A 22,101-nucleotide genomic window follows, 5' to 3' on the forward strand; every position below is an offset into this window, starting at 1 on the left:
ACATGTCCAGAACCTGTTATCCCTGCATCCTTGGAAGGTGCCATCTTCACCACCAGCTCCACGATGAATTTCCATTTCCTATGAATGGCCACTGCTGATGCCAACATCATACACACAGCTGAGCTCTACACTACAGAGCGCATGTGCTATACAGTGTAGAGCTCAGGTTTAGAGAGTTTAGGTTCACTTTGTTTCCAAGAAATTGGGAAAGTCAATGAGGAATAGGAAATGTTAGAAGAAAACTTACAAATTATTTCAGAAACAAGTGAAATAAACAAATAAGCCCTTTCAATGTATGAAGTAATATTATAAGTATAAACAATTACATGCCCACACTGCAGTCCTGTAGAATGTGGACCTCTCTTTAACTGCTGCTTGTAGACTACATTGACACAGAAGACAGGTACAAAGTCATCCCACGTACACAACCCCTAGCTGGTCCTGTCATGGAAAACCACATGTGAATGGTAAAGGGGATCTTTTTGAAGGGTATTGTACATTCAAAGGAATTATTTGACAGTCATCACTATCTATCCAATGACCCACTGTGAGGGTTTTACGTGGACAAGGTGTATTTATATATCTGCAATAGTAACATACTTTCTTGAGATTTATACTAATAGTAAATGTAGCCTTCTATGTCTGTTACATCTATAGCTGAGTACATCAATAAAAATGTCCTCCCCAGGGCATATTCCCAGGCTGTCTGCCCAGGTGTTTCATCTTCTATGGAGTACCCTCAGGCTCACTTAGCTCCTTGGCCTCATCTTTCTCTTCTGTGAAGCAGGGAAAGAATTAAGGATGAAGACTATTAGGTGTTTACAAGCCCTGTAGCAGGCCTTGTTCACAGATCTCCCCTGCACTAAATGACCTTAGATGAGCTCTGCTTTAAGCATACACTGCTAGTACCAGTAGCTAATATAACATGCAGATTAAAAACCATATCCTCTCTCTGTATGGACTGGAGGTCAAGAAGGCAACAATGTCAATTCTTATCCTATTCATTATAGTAAAAAAATTAGGGATATATGTGTTAAAATTAACATAACTAAAACAACAAAAACCTAAAAACTCCCATGCCACATACATAACACAATCTTATAAAATTATATAAAGATATAAATTGTAAAAATGATATAATAGGATTGGAGAACATTGTGTCCATTTTGGTCCTGCTCACCTTATTTGTAAACAAAGAAAAAAATTCTCTTCCCACAAAAGAAATATTTCAATTTCAGCATGATACAGTAACAAAAATATCCGAACTTCAGGCTATTTGTCCCACAAGCGTTGTCCTCTCTCTCCTAGATAAAAATTGCTCCATTCCAATCTCTCTGGAGAAATAGCTCTTTCTTGTAACAATGAACATCTATTAGCCTGTAACATTGTACTTCTCTAACAATGTTTACCTATAGCAATGCACAACTTTTTTAATTTTCAAACTTCTCAATGGACCAATCATGCTGAACTTGGTATAAACACAAAACACACAATCATAAAAGCAAAACTCCTATGTATAGACGAGAATTACATAATCACTTCCTGATGGAATTTGGCGTGTCTTTTATAGTTTGTGTGCCATCACTCCCAGAGAGTCATTCATACTCAAACATGACTTACTTAAAAGTACAAAATGGTCCATAACTGATGAGTCTAATTAAACAACTTGTAATATTGGGAATATTAAAGAAAAGAAAAGTTTGCCGAATTCTGAGCAGCTGAAGTGTGGGAGAGATTTACATGACTCAGAGGAAACCACAGAAAAACAAGAAGCCAGAGTTGATAAGCTGCCAAGACTGGGGCATTAATACAAACTGCCGTCCAGCACCAAAAAACTGGTATGAGGTTTAGCAGCGCCCCTGTCTTTTTAGAGAGCAGTTTGGAAGAAAGCTAACAATCCACTCCCAACTTTACCCTGCTAGTGACACATTGGTTGTTGTGCATGTTCACACAAGCCACTATAAACTGTGATCCTTGCCAAAGTAGCATAACTGAAATTCAGGGATGGAAACCTGAACAGCAGATAAAACTAGCAGTGTTGGAGGCTTGCACTAGGGCAGAAACTTCAACAGTACACTATAGAAGACCACATTTTGTGATTTTTTAGTGAAAGTGTATTTGTCAAAAAAACACACAAAAGTACTGTGTTGATGGCAAATATTCAACCCATCAATGTACGTGGTGTGTATTAACTCATCCTTCAGCAATTAGTTCAATTTAATGTTTCTATGAGACAGGTAAACTTAAAACACCTGTATTTGACATGGTTGTTATATTTGCTGGGTGACAAACAGAACCTATAGTTCCTTGCTAGGACCATTTTACACTGACAGAAAGCTCTGAAGCAGATTTATACTACAGAGAAAAGAAAGGGAAAGAGGTAGGCAGTGGTAAGCTAAATGCCTTCCTCAGGAACACAGTTTTTTATTTGTTTAAAAGTGACACAAAATGTATTCATGCATTTCTTGTTACATTTACCAGGAGAGCAGCACATGCCAACTTCATTGTAGTGAAATAGGAATTTCTCCTATTGGAACAAATTCAATAGGAAACCAGGCAGGAAATGAATTTGTACAGCTGATATGCAAGTCACTGTGTGTGAAAGTTAAGCACAATGTCATACAAGTTCACACAGAGGTATTTCCCTATTTTTTCCAGTTTGAAAGAAAATTATTTTTTTTAACCGGTTTCCAGAAATTAAAATAGTGTACAGGGTAACAGTAAAGCAGTGTTGCCAATTAAACTGCCCGTGCCCGGCATTGCTGTTTTTCATGCCCAATGCTTTACTATATATATTTCTACTAAATGTAACACATGCTGTATAGAGACAGGTCCTCACAACAGTGCTGAAAAGAAACAGGTCTTCATGATATTGCTGTACAAAAGCAGTGTAACATTTATAACTTCAAATTGTAAAGTTATTATCACTGACAACCTAAAGGGACAGGTGTAACTTTACTACTACTTCTGCTAAATTCACCCACCCAAAGTTACACTGTACTAGCCCCCACTCACCTGTTGCTTACTTACCCTAGTTCCAGGGCTGAAGCCTCTTTCATTGTTTATAGCCTATCTGATGAAAATCTTTTTTTTTTGCATTATCCGAGTTTGTGCACTGACTTGAATAAAACCATTTATAAGAAATCCAGTATTGAAAAATAGACTTTAAATGGTACCTTACATGTCTCACCACTTCCTGTCCTGAATTCCTTTCCAGTATGAATACTGATGAAAATGAAAATCTTAATATTATCATTAATATTATTACACATATATATATAGCGCCATCATATTACGCAGTGCTGTACAAAGTCCATAGTCATGTCACTAACTGTCCCTCAAAGGAGCTCACAATCTAATGTCCCTACTAAAGTCATATGTCATTAATGTTGTCTAAGGTCAATTTAGGGGGAAGCCAATTAACTTACTGGAGTACCCGGAGGAAACCCACGCAGACACGGGGAGAACCTGCAAACTCCACGCAGATAGTGTCCTGGCTGGGATTCAAACCTAGGACCTAGCGCTGCAAAGATCTTGGAGCCTCTAGCTCTTTCCAATACTATCTAAAGCAACATTAATAGTTTGGTTTGAGGAGGGCTTTAGATTTAGTTATTTTGAACATTGAGGTAACAAAAAGCAGAAGATGACTTTAAAGGTGACCTTTCGGGAGATCTAACTGAAGCGGCTTTGCACAGTGAAGGTAATATATTCCATTACATGAATTCATATATTCCAACTTATTTCCTGTCTAAAAATATAATGAAGAATAACCAGGTTATTTTCTAGAAAACTGCTGCTGATATAAACAATCCCATTTTGCATGCAGTGTGAAAACTTTTTGCACACAGATATCAACAATCCCAGTGGCCCTTTCTTAACAAAAAACCTTTTTCCTTCCAAGTGTCATGGCCCTTTAAATTAGGGAATGTCAAACAGACCTCTCCAGCCATACTTCCTTGTCTGTGCATTTTACTGCCAAATGTTGAACTTTTAACACTCCTTGATGATACAGCAACCTTAACTCTTCCCCTATACACATTTACCAGTTATCTCTCCTGAGATCCTATTCAGAAAATGTTTCTTTAGAAAGGCAATAATTATTGCAAATTATATCTATGAGGCACAGATTTGGAATACCTAAAATGTCCTTTACAAAATTCTGATTCCAGCATTTTTTACAGTTACTCTAAATTAAAGGCATTATATGGAACCAAATCAGATTTGGTAAACCAAGGCCAGGATACTAAAGAATCTGATTGGCTGCTGTAGGGAAACGCTCCACTTCTCACTGCACAATAAGCCTGTAAAGAATTATTACCCCTTCTAGGCGGTCTGCTGCGACTCCGCGACCGACTGCGCTGTCTCTGAAGCTGTGCTCTTCCCAAAAAACGGTAGTAATAGGAGCGTCGTCCAGAATTTTTTCTGCTCACTGACATGGTGACCTCCAATAACAATTCCTGCAATCAAATGATTCCACTTTTTGCTCAGTACTGTGGACAGTTCAGCCCCGTCCTGGGCTTCCTTAGCTCTAAAAAAAACTGACTATAATCTGTAGTGTTGTACAGGACAGGAAAAATCAGGGAAAGTTTTGGAAAGCTTTTGGGGTGAAAAGGTCTGTCCTGGGCCTGGCTTTAACCACAGAACAATGGTCCAGACAAGCAGCTGCATGTCAAAAGTGTAGAGCAAAGCCCTAAAGGGTCTTCTGTACAGCATTGTAGGTAGAAGTCATGTTGACAGGGAAAGAGCAGATTGTAAAGTGAGAGGGCTGGAGAGAAGCCACTCACACCCCACAGCAAGACCTCCCCTCTTACTGCTGCACAAACACTCTGCACTCACCAAAGAAAAGCAAACTGAACAGAAGTCCACAGATTGCTTATCTCACTTCCAAGTTAAATCCGGATGGCAGTTAAATGTAGACATCAATTTCTCAACTCTTAACAGACAGACAATAGGGGAACAACATGGTTATGGATGATAAAATTAGTATGATGATTTCATTTTTCCCCATCACCACATTGGAAAAGCCCAATCCTGGTTAGGATCACATTTATCTAATATGTAAAATTACAGTACATTCTTCATGGGATTTTAATCCTTGTGATGAGTTGTTATACAGTGAATGTGGTTACAGCAATAGAAATATATTCCCATTTACGTACATAAAGCCAAAGCTCAGTGAGAAGGCTTTAACTGCTGAAGTTAGAGATTGCCTGTGTCCACCAATCCCACAAAGTTTGCCTCATTTACAGAGATTTGTGAACTGTACAACAAAACGACACAAAAAAAAAAAATCAATACAACACTGATGAAGAGAAATATAAAGCTTTGAGGCTTTAACATGCAACGTTTACAAATATAGTATATTTATCCACAATGAAGCAGTGTGAAGTTTCTGCAGCGTGTGTACACATCATCCTCCTCTTCACATATACAGAGAGTATTTCACCCCCATGCCAGAGCCCCTGCAGGGAGGACCCTCATTAGATGTCTTGGGGGCTCTAAACATGTAACATTCCAGGCAGACACATGTGCATTCATTATTTACTGCTCCAGCCACACACTACAGACATGCCAGGCAGCAAATGGTCAATGAGTGATCAAAGCACACACGAGGGACCATAATCTGCTTCCTACAAGAAAAAGGTTTTCTGCCATCCAAAAAAGTGAGTTCATCTTCAGCTTTTCAGCAACACATTGACTTCAATGTTCAGTTTAAATACTCCTGCGTACATTCACCCAACAATTATCTAAAAGTGAACAGATGGTCTTTAGAAGGGGTTACAGAGTGTGTTTTGGGACCAGGCTGGATCATGCTTTATCACAGCAATCATGTGATGGAAGGGATTTAACCTTAACGGATATAGTATGGGACGGTCCAACAGGATGGCTTTGTGCGCAAATTACTCATATGGCATCAGTTTTAGGTTGGCAATACAGAGATTTTTTACCAATTTCCTTGTTGCAAATTAAAAAAGTTGTTTATTATATCACAATCTGTAAATTCTTCTGTACCAATCTAGTCTCTCACGTTTGCTGTTGGAACGGCCAACATTCCTTTGTAAATCAACACCAATATGTCTTCCTGACCTGGACAATGGTGTCTTACAGAGCAATAGGAGGAAGCAGAAATATGGGTTCTACACAAATATTGGAAAAGCTCCCACTGCTGTGCCACGTTGGCATTTTCTCAAGAGCCATGGAGGACTCACAAAATCAGTGTTTCTTCGGCGGTTGCCAAGGGTTCCTTGAACAATGAGCAATTTGTGCCTCTCAGGTCAGTTTATCTGATAGCAATGATCTTTTTTGCTATCTTTAAGGGTGACATTTTTCCCACTGGCAAACAATGTAATAGGCATTCTTCTTATTGACCACCATACTAAAGTACTATGATCTGTGGGTACGAGCAGGGATTCCCCTGAAAGTTAAAGGGTTCCCCTACATTAAAAGGGTGGAGAAAGGCTGTAGCAGACATTAACTGCCCACAAATACTGGGGTTCCTTTTACAGCATACTATCACCAATAGAGGTTATGCTACAACCACTGACCACCAATGGTGGGGTTTCTTATAGCTGCCACTAACCATCAATAAAGGAGAGACTATTTTGGCCACTTACACCAATGTTGAGGTTATTTTTACTGATGATAACACCAATGTTTATTTTTTCTTACTATCACAAGTGATCAAGCCATACACTACAAAGTTACACAGATTTTACAGGCTATGCAATCAAGTTCCTGACAGTTCTAAATTAAGTATCTGAACAAGAATGCAACCATACTTAAAGCTGCTCATGATCATCTTTTCAACAGCTAATTTTTCTCCCAACTCTAGCATATATATATTCTTTATTTTATGATTTCAGGGGGTGTGAAAAAAAGTGATTTGCATTAGATGCCAGACTTGCTAGGAGACTTGTGACTAAGAGTGTCCAATGTTCATGACTGCTTTAACCTAACATTGTTTCACATTGCTGTACGGTGACATATATTACAGGTGGTGCACTTTGTGCTACTAGATCCTTTTAGTCCATCTTACCATATTTTTTCTGTTCATGCTAACTGTAAAAACCAAAAAGAAAAAGTTTTATCCTGTTACAAATAATATGACAGAAATTCTACAATTGATTTTTCCTATTGTGGTCTTCAAAATAAAAAAAGCAGACAATTGACTGGCGGGGCCTGCTGGGAACTAAATCCATCTTCAAAGGTGTCAGGATTTGAATGGAAGACTTTTGCCTTATTGCATGCAGAGAGACAATGGGATGAAAAGCGGCTTGGCCCGACCCTCGCATGTTCTACATCTGTTTTAACAAGCCAAGGAGGGGACCGCAAATACCCAAGGTTAGGATTTCACACAAATCGCCGGGATCAATTAGGGCAGAGTCACATGCCAGGTGCTGCAGATAGACGGCAGAAAATGATTATAGAACACACTGATCCCCAGATTGTGATGTAAACTTGTTGATGCATTTTCTGCTGCATTTCCCAGGAATCGGAAAGCAAATACTGGTGCAAGAACAAGTGACTTTACCTAATAATCTAACCAACATTTCACACACAATGTACTGGGAAAAAAGTTATTAGGAAAACAAAAAACTTTTCCTGGGAAAAACACAGATTTCCTTTCCCAAACAAACTAAATCAATGAGAGTTTTCTTTGTGGAGCTTTCTATACAATTCAGAGACGGTGGTTGATTATGTCCATTTGCTGGTAGCGGAGGTAAGTAGGTGTGTGTGTGTGTGTGGGGGGGGGGGTACCTGTAGTTACTGTATAGGCAACAGCCAACACAAATTATAAAAACATAACAACTGTAGGTGAAGGGCAGCAGGCCAAAAAATAAACAAAGCAGTTTAAACTCATTTCTTCGATTCTTCACTTGCTGAGCCCAGGCAACAAGTAACAAGTAACTTGCAAGTAACAGGCAACAGAATTATAGTTGAAACAGATTCAACCTCCAAAGCAGATTAAGTACATTAATTTGTATAGAAGAAAAAGATTTGCACAAAAATTCTAGGACTGGACTGGTGAGGTTGAACATGGGGGGTTGGGGGTGACATACAATGAATCATCCATGTAACCTCAGTGTCAATATACATATATAAAGGAATAACTTGCAGATCTGCACTAACGCACTCCACCACCAAGACTAGGATAGCAGAAAGCCAAGCAGACTCTGAAGAGTAAATCAATGTGCTACAATTATATGAGAATTACTGACTGTAATAATCTGCCAGAGACCCCCAGCACACAGATCTGTTATATCACACACAATATACCTTGCATTAGCCAAAAGTTACAGTTACACAATGTGCCGCATCTAATGTGGTCAGCATAAACAGAGCAGACATTTCAGAATAAAATATGAAGTGGGGGTAGGGAAAAAAGATAGGTGCAAAGAGATATGCAGACAATAAAAAAGATAAAGTACAAATGGGAGGATAAAAAAAGAAGAAAGAAGGAGGATTGGAATGGAGAAACAGAAAGGAGGGCAAAGGAGAAGAAAGAAAGAGGGAGAGAGAGAGAGAGAGAGAGAAGACAAACAAGAAGGAAAAAGAAAAGGGAGAGGGAGAATAGAGAATGAGAAGGGAGATGGTAGGTAAGAAAAAGGGAGGGTAGAGTGAAAAATTAACAAGGGAAAGGGGCACAGCTGAAGAGGAGAGAGGTGGAATGAACATAGGTAAATGCTGAAAGCTCAGTTATGTGACATTGAAATAAAGATTATTTTATACAAAATATACTGTAAGTTTGATACTTTATTATTGGAAGATACCATTGTTTTTTTTCTGTATTGCTATAGTTCAGTGGTGGTAAAACTGGTGGTACTCTGATGCAGTTTTCGTATCACCAATAGGAAGTGCTGTAAATACAGATAACGGGTCTAGATAGACATTCCTGCAGAGAAGAAGCGATGAACCTTTATATTTATTTATATCCCAGGCCTTGCCATGCTCTTAGATAAATTTGTAGTATTTTGTTTGTAAAGGTCACAAAGATTTCACTCTTTACAATTTCACTGGGTTCAGAAAACCAAACCAATCTAGGCAAAAATAGGAAAAAGAGAAAGTGATGGAATACAAAATTCTCAAACACATCCTATTACCCTTATCACATCCAAAAGAGTATTAGTAATAAGATAGCACAAGTAAAGAGGTTGCAAAAAGATTTGTACTGGTATAAAAAGTGTATTACACATACACAAGAACAAAGTGTTAAGTCTGTGCCAATTTTTAAGTATTATAATGTGCTTTCAATTTGTACTAATTGCATTGTAATCACAGCAGTACAGGACTAGCAAGCTGAAGAAAGTACATTCGGCCAACATTATATGTACCGAGAGGTGAGTATTATAAAAAGTCATTAGGATAAACTTCAAGGATTTTACCTGTCACCAAAGAATTATGTGGGTTTGCTTCTAGTTCTCTATTTGCTAGTACAATGGGGGATTTTTACCTCAGCATTTACCCCAATGTCCATTCAGAATACTCTCCTTCCTTTGCCCATATAACATGTTGCAGGTTCTTTACAGACACTTTCTAACTAAATACAAGCACTCTATAGAGAGGCCCGTAGCCGTAAGAATTAGGCGCAGGGTCACATGACCGGGTGCGAGGCCTAGCCCAGAGCTTTTAAGGGGTTAAGAAAAAGGTAGTGTTGCTAGAGGGGGCTGGGCTAGTATGCAATGTGGGGTAGGAGGAGATTAGGAATGGGAGAGTTAAAAAGGGCTGGATGATAGTGAGGGGCCCTCTTTTGGAAAGAAAAAGTTTCTGTACAGACGCAGGTTGGGTGAGGGAGTTGTTTTTTCAGGGTCTGTGGGCCCAGCTCAGGAGTCAACAGCTTTACGTTGAAGCCTGGTAGCTAGATATAGTAAGGGGGGATGGTGAAGGAGGTTACTTATTAACTTCCTGTGCATCAGTCCTGTAGGAGGGCCGTGGCTGGTAAGCAGGGGGAGGTTTGGTAGTAGGTGGTAGTTATGACAATGGTGTTTATAAGGGATGGGCTAGAAGGTCCGAGCTACCCTGGTCATGATGGAAGCATTGCATTGCAAGATTACTAAGGGTGATAACAGTGGACCATTCATACACAATCTACAACACTATTTTGAACTGAGGAGACTATTCATTCTGACCAATGTCCCAACTTCAGGCAGCCTCTAACCTGCAAGAAAACCCCAAAATGCTTCACTGTATCCCTTCTATTGCTTACCTAACTTACTCCTGTTACAGACAAATATTTTATATTTGAATCCATTGGTCTAGAACAAATGCTGACATTTTTCTGCATGCTGAATCTTGTACTTTTGTGCACAGGTAAGTCAATGCTTGTTTTCATGTAAGAACTATATCTTCCTTGAGGACCGCTGACTAGACTTCTCCAGACTGTAGATTGGTGCACAAAGTCCAAAAGTTTTGCATAATGTGATCCTAATCTGATGCACTAAGGTGACAAAGTGAACTTGAAACTACTGTGTTTTCATCGTTCAGCGTTATCTGTTTCTTTGTGCTTTTGCAAAAGAGTTTGGCAGTATATCAGAGATGAGCACCATTTTGTGCTCTGGCATTTACAGTAAACCCAGAAATTAGTCTGAACTTTTGTAAGGATCACCCATTACTATGCCAGCCCTGTGATGACTGTGGCACAATCAAGCACATGCACACCACCTTTATGAATAAAATTTGTTTTGAGCAGTAAAGATAGTTGAGTACACAAGAACTACACAATACGGCCCGACATAAATATCCAAGATAGGATATAGAGTGTGGGTCTGCTTTCACTGCGTATAAATGTAACTGATGACATTTTAAAGGTAAAGGGCAGGCACAGGTAGTTTGTAACTGATAAATGAAAAAAATTATTTTATTATTTTAGGAAGATGTGTGCATGCTGATACCCTGGGCGTCAATGCATTTAAGTCAATACCCCACAACAAATATGCAGATTAGCAAATTTTTTGCACACTGATTTGCATATGTTTCTAAGAAAAAAAAAAAAAAAACAAGGCCAGAGGACCAGCAAAACAACCAGATAAATAGTATCCCATGCGGATCATTTGCAATGACATCCTTTGTATTACTCTTAAAAACATTAGGGCCTTTTGTTCCCACTATAAGAAAGTATACCCATTTGATTGTTCTTTGTGAAGCTGACAGCATTTTTTACATTGAAAGGGCAGCACACAAAAATGCATGCAGCTCAGCACACTGCAGTGCAACATAACACGTGGGAACATTAGACATTGCTCCCTATGCATTGCAGAGCACATAGTGGTTAGGAAGCCTTCCTTGTATTCTTTTATTAAGATGGAAGAAAAGCTCTACTTTCAACAAATGGCTTCCCCCAGACTTGTAAAACTCCTTATCTGTATATTCTTTTTCTAAAAGGACTTTTGATGTATCTTCAGAGGATGCTGTTATCTGCCTACTGAACCCTTTAGCTCTCCTTCAGTCCAGAACACAATCATATTTGGTACAATTTTGTCTCCAATTCAAAGGTGCTCAGTCCTGAGCCTCCTCCAGAAAATGGAGGAGGTGAGGCTGATGACAGACCTGACTTGCCATCCTCCCCTATCACCCAGCTGACAGAATCTATCAGACTACAGTGGATAAAACATTTCAAAGACGTTGCCTCAGCAGACTAAAGCTCGTCCACCATATAACAAGGGATAAATTAAAATGTAAGCGATTTAGGAGAACAGCGCCAATTTATTACCTTAATTAATAAATGACCGTGTCCCGAACCTGAAGCTAAATGCCCAAAATCTGCTGACTGCAGGACTAGAATCTGCTGTTGTTGAACACTGAGCTAGATACAATTCATGTTACAAAATGTGAGCAGAATTTACAAGCAATAACTGACATTTTCCACTGGCACTGATACTGCAAACTGTCACCAACACCATGAAATGTAATTAACTGTCACTGACATCACTATCTTTACCTGTCATCTATATTGACATCACTAGTATCTACAGCTGGCAGAAACATCATTCACTGTCACCAACTGACAGACATCACCAACTGTCACAAATGTTACCAACCACTGCAGGGTGGCAGCAAAGCACCAAGGCCCAGTCAAAGTATAAACAGATTAAGCAGAAAAAACGTCTTAGAATGTTGGCTAGTGGAAAAATGCCCCACTAACACTGGTGGCTAGAACAACACTTTTATAGACAGCTACAAATTTAACTGTCAGAATTTTTCAGCTGGTTCTATCATAAAAATTTGTCTAACTATGTAACTATCCTCAAATGATAAATCAATTAGCTACCGTTTAAAAAGCAACCTCTGGAGCAGTATTTTTCAACCTTATTTGAGCCATGGCAAATTTTTACATTGAAAAAAATACTGCGGCACACCACACATCAAAAATGTTACAAAATGACACTCTACAGCTAATTTTCTTGTCTCTAAGAATAAACAAGACAATTAAGCTACCTACTGCCACCCATTGACACGGAAGAGTATTACATTACTCTGCCAGACACTACAGCACAGACACTAGACAATGGTAATTGGATAATTTCCCACAGTACACCTAAAGATCTCTCACGGCACACTAGTGTGCCACGGCACAGTGGTTGAAAATCACTGCTCTAGAGAACCTCTAGTTAGGAATGGCTGCTATAGTGTGAATGCCACTTGCGCCACTTTCCAGATGTTCCCTTTGCTTTATAGTTATGTGTCCCTGCCATCCAACAGAAGTTTGTCTCTGTTGTCTCTGGGAATGGATTCAATTTGCCCTTGTGTTTCACAAAGTCCCATGCAGAGGGGAAACAGAAATAAAGAGAGATTATATGGCAAGACAGAAAGAAGCTACAAAAAAAGTGTACCAGGAAAAGATTTTTTTTTCAGGGTACCAGACCTTTAAAATTTCATAAATGTGTTTACATTTTCCTGGCAGTAACAGTAGATGTTTTATTTTGTGATGCTTTCTTTTTACTGGAACACTTTTACTAAATGATACAATATTTTTTTCTTTATTGCAAATCTTAGGATTAATTATGTAGGGCTAGAGATTTCTGTCCAGAGACAAAAGTCTAGCAGAGTGGTACAAGACGAAAAGGAAAATGTAAACTTCCTTGTCAAAGCAGATATTCTAGAAATATAAAGAGCCTGGACTCTTTTTCCTAGTTAAAGTGGATATAAAGTTTGGATGGAGTGTGGAAGTATGATGTTTCGTTCACTTAAGTAATTACAATCTTTCAACCCAAATATTACAAGTAAATCAGCAGGCAAGTTGTAATGTTATGATGCCTTCTTTACCTTTATTCACAATCATAGACATAAGTAAAGTACATTGCATCCAACTAAGGAGATAAACGATCCTATTTGGCACAGAAAATGACGGGAAAATGAAATTGTGAGGTGAGTCTCTCAGTGGAAGCACATGTTCTGGTTTTAACTAAGAGAGAATTTCCCCTCACTTTGGTAAATTTACCTCTTATTTCATATTGTGTCTCCAAAAAAGTGGAAAAGATATCCCAAATAGCAAAAATTAAAAAATCAATGGGGGTTATATTTCTTTCTGTCACTCGTAAAAATGAAAACAAAGTAGTTAAATATGTAAACTGATCTAAAATGTGGCACCTGCAGAGATATTATTGGCAGGAACATTTTACACTAACCTTGGTATCACGCAAAGCTCAATCCATGTTAATGCTTCCTCCATTCCAGTAACAATCTGTAGAGTTCACTGTGCAGAACTTCTGACAATCTATTTCTTACTCCTCCTCCTTTCTGGCCACTTTAAAGTGCAAAGCTTAACTCAGGGCACAAAGTGCCCTGACACCATTACCTTTATTCCATGAGAAGGTATTTCTCCAACTAAGGCGCCGCTCTTTCTCTGAAATGTAAGGGTAGGCTTTCTGCTACAGGGTGACAGGCAGATCGCATTTAAAGCCTCATTATTTTATAGCCACCAAATCTAAAAGCTATTATTCCCCCAGATACAAGATATCTGTCCGGGTTCATGATTTCCTTACAAGTGCCTAATATGCTTTCAGGTTCTGGATGTCCAATATTTCTCCGGGTGTCAAATTTCTCTTCAGGTTCCTAAAATCCTCTGTGTGCCCAAAATCATTCTATGTTACCAAAATACTCCCAGGTTAACGTAATAACATAAAACGGGTATTCAGATACCCTATATCCCTACATATGCTTAACTTAATTTTTGTCCAATACCTCTCCAGGTGCTCAAATTATTTCTATGTTTCTCATAATTCTTCTGGAGTCTGATATCCTTCCAGATGCCCAATATCCCTATGTGTGCCCCATTGTCTTCCAGGTGCAACAAAACTACATAGCTAATATAATCAAATTATTTTTATCACCCAAGATCACTGAAGGCAGCTAACGCTAACAGTTTGACATACCAAAATAACAATGGTGCTAATCATTACCACTGCCAGCACTGTCACTTTTAGAAACTACACATGAGCAAATCCTGAACACTGCCAGCACTGTCACTTTTAGAAACTACACATGAGCAAATCCTGAACAATGGTGCAGAGGCCATATCTACCAAGCCTCTTATGAGCCAGGATATGCCATGTTCAAGCAGGAAAAAATGAAAAAAAAAAAAACAAAAAAAAAAAAACTGGAAATCTTTCATTTGCCAATTTATAATATTCCCAAAAATTAAAGCAAAACTTGAATAAAAAATTCCTCTTTGCTTCAATATCAATAAACTTGATACACTTTTAAGAACAAACAAAATAAATATCTGAATATCTGACTTGGTTTCAATTTCTAACTGGCCCAGGAGTCAGGTAGATGTGTGCCAACACCAAGGAGAGGACTTTGATATACGCAAAGCAGGTAGTAAGCCTATATTGACAGATCAACTGACTGTAGGCATAGTATGCTTTTTTTTTTTGAAAGGATGTATCCCCCTCCTAATAAGATATGACCTCAATGTTCATGTGACTGGCTTAACCAGGTTGTGAAATATGGGGGCTATCATTTAACAGATGACATTATTTTGGGACAAAGGCAGGTAGGATTACAATGGCCATTGTTTTTAATGTGTTATGCCACACTTTTACAAAGCATTTGTTATTTGTTTTCTAAAGTGAAAGCACACAAGCTTTAAATTTACAAGCTGTAATACAATTACCAATGAAAATATCCCTCTATCTGCCGTTTCCCTGTAAAATGCAAGACTCTGACCACAAAAATACTATTCTTACTCAAGTTACTGTCTACTCAAGACATTTCACAATGCCAGATTTCACCAGCAAGTGGCACTGCAAGCACCAAACTCTTATGTAAAGTCCTAGAACATCCAACAAAGTGAAGAACTTGCAGTAGTTTGTCAGAGGTCTGGCTGCCCTTTACATCTTGGCGGGCTTTGTGCCACACTGCACGAAACGCCACGTCAGCACAACTGGCTACAGTCTCTTCATCAAAGTTCAACCCTTGGCATAAATAAATAAAAGCACACCATCTGCCAGAAAACGGTGCTTCCATCAAACCTTTATAAAGCTGCCATAAAGTTGAACAAGCTGCACGATGTTTGGACAATGATAATATTTTCTGCACGCTAGAGTGACATTATTGTTAGGAGTTTTTAATGGTTGTTGGTGATATATCAAATCATCTACCTTTTTATTACTGCGGGGTATTTCTGGCTTTACAGAATGCTGCTTACAGAGAAAGCAACAACAGCAATGACAACTATAAGAATAATAATACAGTACAGAATATAAGACCGAGAGGGGTAAATAGAAAGGATCCTATATTTTCTTCTGGGTGTCATTGTTCTTGAAGCATCAGTTGTCATTAAGTCACTGTTCTGTGATCTTCAAACCTCACTGTATCATTCTTCTTGGATTCCCCAGGTGCAGGTGTGTCATTGTCCAAAAATTCCACCACTGTCAGGGTCATTTTTTTTCTGGAACCTCAGGAGTGTTTTCCATTTGCATACTTACATGCCCATTTGTTAGTGTTCTCGTAGTTTCAGGTCTCATTTTGTCATTGTTTTGGGACCCCCAGATGTCAGTGTGTCATTGTCCTGGAATCTTCTAGTGGCAGCATGTCACTAATCCCCCAAGTGTTTGTTTTATATCCCAAGTGTCTTCGCCTAATTTTTCTGAAAAATGTCAGATCATCTATGTTTTAAGACTTCTAAATGTCTCTGTAATAGTTGTCTAGAAACCTCAAGTGTCAGTGTGTTATTGTTCTGGAACACCCCAGTGTTAGTGGCCCATGGTTCTGGCAACCCCAGTTGTCACTGCATCATTTTTCTGGAGCCCCATATGTTAGGTAATAGTGTTTGTGTCTCTGTGTCACAGTTCTACAACCCCAGGTGTCTGTGTGTCACAGTTCTGGGACCCCCTAAATGTCTATGTGCCATTGTCTAAAAAAAAAACTATGTGTCAGTGTGCAATTATTCTTGGACACCCACTTGAGGGTTTCTGAACAATAGCACACTGATACAGTGTTCTTTTGTTCAGAGACCCTCAAGTGTCAGTGCTCCATTATGCTATGACCCCAAATGTCAATGTGACAATGTTTTGGAATCCTCAAGTGTTCGTAATTGTCTTGACACCCCTGGGTGTCAGCGTGCCATTGTTTTAGAACCCCCAGAATTCTCAAAGTGTCAAGTGCGCCATTGTTCTGAACATCAGAGTTTCAATGTGTCATTGTTCTAAGACCCCCAGCTATGAGCATATCATTGTTCCTGGGCATGTCAGTGTGTTTGTGTTTTAAGCTCCCTAATGATTACTGTTCATGAGCTCTAGGACTCCCAAGTGTCAGTGTGTCAAAGTTCTAGGACCCCCAAATATAGGCCACACAACATTACCTCATCCATTATTAATAGTTCTCATAAACTATCATTCTTTTAGGATTAACGTGGTAATAGTCAGTGTCAATTGCTCCTACATGATTCTTTCCAAGAATCAATATTGTCTTCTCAATCTCATTATCCAGGAATACAATGCATGGAGAATGAGCATAAATTCAACAATGTCAAAGGCAAAAGGCACAACACACAGCACAAAAAAGTGTCTTATATTGTCCATATTAGATAAAGCCCAAAAAAAATCTTTCTATCGACGTTCATCACATTATCTTATACGGGGATATTCTTCAGCCTAATTTATTGTGTAGATTTGATGAATTTATGTAGATACTGTGTTTCTGCTTTCTTTGACCTCTAAATGCCGAGACAGGATTAAGCTAAAGGATTTTCCTGAACCTGTTTACTACAAGATCCTTCTTACTTGTACAGTGAATGAGGAGAAACATTATTCACTGTGCAATTTTCCTATAGAATTAAAATTCCCTCAAGAGTATTACATTTCTGCTTCATGCACTCCTCTATGAACAGGTGCATGTAAACCAAACGCAAATCTATGATGTTAAGCAGACAGTATATGCACAATGTATAGACAATGCCTCATGTATATGAACATTGTCACAAGTTTAAATTGAAAGTAGCTTGGTAAGGTGGCACCACACAAAAGTTAATCATGAATCTGAGTATAGTGCAAGCAGATACATTACATTTCTAGATATCAAAGCTGCCCGACAACATATTATTCTATTGTTCTACACAAAGCAATGACAACTATTGCCAGCCCTATCACCATCCACCGTATAACAGTGCACACACACACACAATATGCATTTCAAATGTATTTTCTACAACAGAAATGCCCACAGTTGCCTTGTCTATAACATAATCCTTCAAACAAATAATTATTTTTACAAGGCAAAGAAGAAACCACCATCAGCTCTAAGTACCATCTAAGTAATCAGGTAAATGTTTCCTCTCCTAGGAAAAAATTAGACAATAACAAGTCAGACAGGAGTCTGATAAAGCTGTCAACAGGTCGCAGCCTTAATCTTCCCATGGATCTATAGATAATGATTGGATGGCAGGTCTGAAAGACACAAATAATTAACGTTTGCTGAAGAAGGACTCATATTCCACTATGGAATAATGATGACTTTTCAGAGACATTGACACACCAGGACCTCATAAATTGGATTTTTTCTTTTCGTAGTCAAACAATAAAAATCATGCAATACCAGAAAAAGATGCATCTTCTATCAACGGGGCAGTGGGATGCAGTCTAACAAAAGTGGTATGGTGGCTAGGTTGAGATTCTCCACACAGCCCATTGCTCTGTGGGATAGCAATTCCTTTTAATTTCAAGAATGGCAAAAAGTGCATCATGCCACTGTGATCATTATCCATTCCATACACAAGAAAACAGACTATTATGAGTAATTAAAGGCACAGACACTGCCAGGAAAAACACACATAGCATGCTCACACACACATAATTTTTCTTGTCTTGTGATTTGTGACTACAAAGCAAAATCTGTGGGGATCAACTGGGAACTTGGAACACTCTCTTATTTGGTAAAAAAAAAAATGACACATACTCACTCATTAGAAAAAAATGTTTTTTCTATGGTTTAAGTATCAGGTCATATTACAAATCATCTAACAAAAATGATGCCAAAATGGAGCAGCAATGTGTGAAAAGCTTGTAGAACCACCCTAAGCAATAATAACATTGCTTTTGGGCCATTGCAATTTCCTTTTCCAGCCATTCTGTTGTAGGTTTTCTTGAAATCATTGCCCTGTTGCAATTTTTAGCAGTCACGGAGATGGCTTTACATTTGATGCTAGAATCCTTTTGTATACAAAGGAGTTTGTGGTTGACTCAATGGGCCTGATGTATTAAAGCTGTTCAAGGATGGAGAGGATTCACTTTCATCAGTGTAGCTGGGTAATCCAGCAAACCTGGAATGGATTTGATCCAGGAATCCAAACGTTTTCTAGCAAATAGCAATCCATTGCAGGTTTGCTGGATCACGCAACTGGACTGATGAAAGTGTATCCTCTCCAGCATAAGAGAGCTTTAATAATCAGGCCCAGTGACTACAAGGTGTGTGGGTCCAGGATTGCAAAACATGCCCAAATCAGCCCCCTTCTTGTCTTTGTACTGTTTTTGTATAGTTTATACTGGTGCCCGGCCTGAAAATGAATGAATAATAATTAGGGTTTTTATATTAGTGTCATTGAATTTAGAAAGCCAGCCACCAGAGGACTGGTATCCCGGATGACACTGTTTTTTATAGAAGAGTAGGTGGTGGTATAGTGGTCAATGCGCCTGCACTAGTAAGTTGGGCAGGCGCACTGAATGTATTGAGGCCGGAAACGTATTATAGTTTCCGCCCTTGCAACGTTTGAAACAAGGGTTGGAACGGAAAGGGTTTTGGTTAGAAAGGGAGAGGATCAGTGCACACTCAATGGGTTTAGCGTGCGCAGTAATAATGAGGGGAAGAGGCTGGAGAGGTGGACACCTCCCAAGATATCTATACCTACAGGAAAGCTCCATTCCTTAAAGACTCACTGGTCTCTAGTCATCTGCTGGATAATACAATGAAAGACAACAAGATAGATTGGGCTGGTACATTTAGATGCAGTAAATGTTCCCAGTGCTCATGGATCATTGGTAATAAACCAACATCACTTCCACATAATGTGCAATTCAGACCACAACAACATGTAGATTGCTTGTCCACAGGCATTGTCTACCTTATTATTTGCGATTGCGGAGGTTACTTTGTAGGAAAGACAAAAAGGACCTTCCACAGGAGGCTATATGAAAACATTTACACCATTAATACTGGCAAGCTGCTAACACCAATAAGCCTCCATATAGGTACCAAACATAACTTTAATAACAAGTGCATCTCTTTTATGGCACTGGAGAAAATATCCCAGATTACTAGATTAACAAATACTTAATATATTATATAATGCGGTATATAACATTATTCACAAAGCAAAACTAGTAGTATGAACATATTATACATATTTTATGACACAATGATGATGATGATACAACCATTCATGACTAACCTTTATTATGTTATCATCATTTTTTTTATACCTTTTCAGTTATGAAATTTATAATTTATATATACATGTCTGAGTTCAAACCCTTTTGATCCCTAATCTAATTTTTTGTCAATACGCATGAAACTATTTATATTTATTATCAGATATAGTTTATCACACACTGCTTTTGTTTGTACAGGTTGACAAAATTGTTTTTTCTATATACTTACCTCAACACACCAGCCAGCCTTCCTCTTGCAGCACTGTGGACATCTGGCACAGTTCAAGCGAGCAGGCAGCAGGGACGTCTCAACGTGTATTTAGTTTAGCAAGCAAGACCAAACAGCTGTTTCTGCAGAACAGCGCCATCAAACATTAGTGGCCAAACAGTGTACTACAGTTCCTGTATTGAAAATGTGATCCACAATAAATCCGGAAAACTGAAAGAACTGGATTATCGATGGCCAGATTTTCGATTGTCAACCTGTATAAACAAGTTAGTCAAAAGACTCTCACTCAACATTTCTATACATTCCCAACATATGTTTTACTATCCATACTTTTCATATGTCATATTATATCCTTTGCTAATGTTTAATGTTCTTTTATGGTTATAAATAACATAAGTTGTAATTAAATATGGTTCCCCAAACATAATATGTTCCAACTAAAGTATTACCTAATTTTTTGTCAATACGTACAGAACTATTTACTATCAGATATATATTATCACACACACTGCTTTTATATGTATGAACAAGTTAGTCAAAAGACTCTCACTCAACATTCCCAACATTCCCCTGTGCAGTCTATGAGGGACGGGAGACGTCCTCCATTCGGACGTCAATATGTGTGATTGGCAGGCATTTCTGCCTGCTTGTCACACTCCCATCCCTCGTTTGGACACCACATTACATCCGATGACCAGGACCCGACCTAGGGAAAGCATTCTTTCCTCCCACACTGCATTCACCTCTCCAACCTCTTCCCCTCATTATTACTGCGCGCACTCAACCCATTTTGTGTGCGCTGATCCTCTCCCATTCTAAACAGCGTGAGGGCAGAAGCCAAGCTATCTCTCAGGCTCCAATACACCCTCTGCGCAGGCACAGCCTGTGAGCACACGGGCAGTTCAAAACCCTTTTTTCAAACCTTGCAAGGGCGGAAACTATAGTACGTTTCCAGCCTCAATACATTCAGTGTGCCTGCCCAACTTGCTAGAGCTGACCCATTGACCTCTATACCACCACCTACTCTTCTATAAAAAAAACAGCGTCATCCACGATACTAGTCCCCTGGTGGCTGGCCGTTGATGTACTGCTCTCCACTCATACCTCCAACGATAAAATGTAAGTTCAAAACATCTTTTTCCCGATAAAAGTCAAACCAATAGAGTTTTACTGTTACGGTAGCTGCAAGGAAGGATAGCAGACCCTCAGTGTCACCAGCTTAGTGTGTAGATACGTGCACAGGGCGCAGAGTCTAAGCAGCTGCCTGGTCTTCACCAGAGCCTCTACAGGTGAGGGTGTTGCCTGCGGGCAACTGCCAGGTTGCGCCCCCCGTGCACGCAGAGGCAGGTGACTGGTAACAAGCAGAGGGAAATCCAAAACAGTAGTCAAACAAGCCAAAGGTCAGGGTCGGCAGCAAACAAGGATTATCTGGAAACAGGCAAAAGGTCAGGACAGGCAGCAAACAGGAGTTGTTAGGAAACAAACCGAGGTCGGTACACAAGGAATCTGGAACAGGAGAAACAAACAATAGGAACCCGGAAGCAGAGCCAAAGGAACGCCTTGTTCAGGCAACTTCCTGTTGCCAGGTCACTTCCTTAAGAAGGAAATGTCAGGTGATGCACGTGGATCAAGTGAGCCACAGACATCAATCCCACCAGCAGATGGAGTGCTGTTGCTGAGATAATCTCAGGTGTTATTCAGATGTTTGCCAGCAGAGGGAATGCATCTGCGGAATACCCTGGTTCTCTGGGGCAAGGGAGCAGCTGACAGATAATCACCTGACTTGGAACAGGAAGTATCCAGAGTGTTGGATCCAGAGGCAGAGATGATGCTGGCAGCAGGGGAGTGTAGGGAGGGTGAGCAAGAAGGAAGTACAGATCCCCTGGACCTGCAGGGATCTGTGACACTTACTATGCCGTACCTGATAAAAAATCTGGTGTTTTTTTACCTCCACCCCCCTCCTTTTTTCTTCCAGATTGGATTGCTTTTAATTATTGAACATACCTGCAA

At 39.3% G+C, this 22,101-nt stretch overlaps 1 protein-coding gene across 10 annotated transcripts in view; it reads right to left on the bottom strand.

Moving 5' to 3' along the window:
- Positions 1–22,101, bottom strand: part of DAB2IP (DAB2 interacting protein) — a 275,541-nt gene that overhangs the window by 203,733 nt on the left and 49,707 nt on the right. For 4 of the 10 annotated variants that reach the window (XM_072430464.1, XM_072430463.1, XM_072430462.1 and 1 more), the window contains exon 1: positions 4,319–4,750. The exons of 1 other annotated variant lie outside the window; for it this stretch is intronic. In XM_072430464.1, coding sequence (XP_072286565.1) covers positions 4,319–4,436 — 118 coding nt within the window. In that variant the 5' untranslated portion in view covers positions 4,437–4,750. Of the gene's footprint in view, positions 1–4,318; positions 4,753–22,101 lie in introns of those variants that run through there. 5 more of the 10 variants (XM_072430457.1, XM_072430455.1, XM_072430454.1 and 2 more) reach the window with 2 other exon arrangements.

The sequence above is a fragment of the Pyxicephalus adspersus genome, chromosome Z, assembly GCF_032062135.1.
Source record: "Pyxicephalus adspersus chromosome Z, UCB_Pads_2.0, whole genome shotgun sequence".
In the NCBI taxonomy this organism is placed as follows: domain Eukaryota; kingdom Metazoa; phylum Chordata; class Amphibia; order Anura; family Pyxicephalidae; genus Pyxicephalus; species Pyxicephalus adspersus.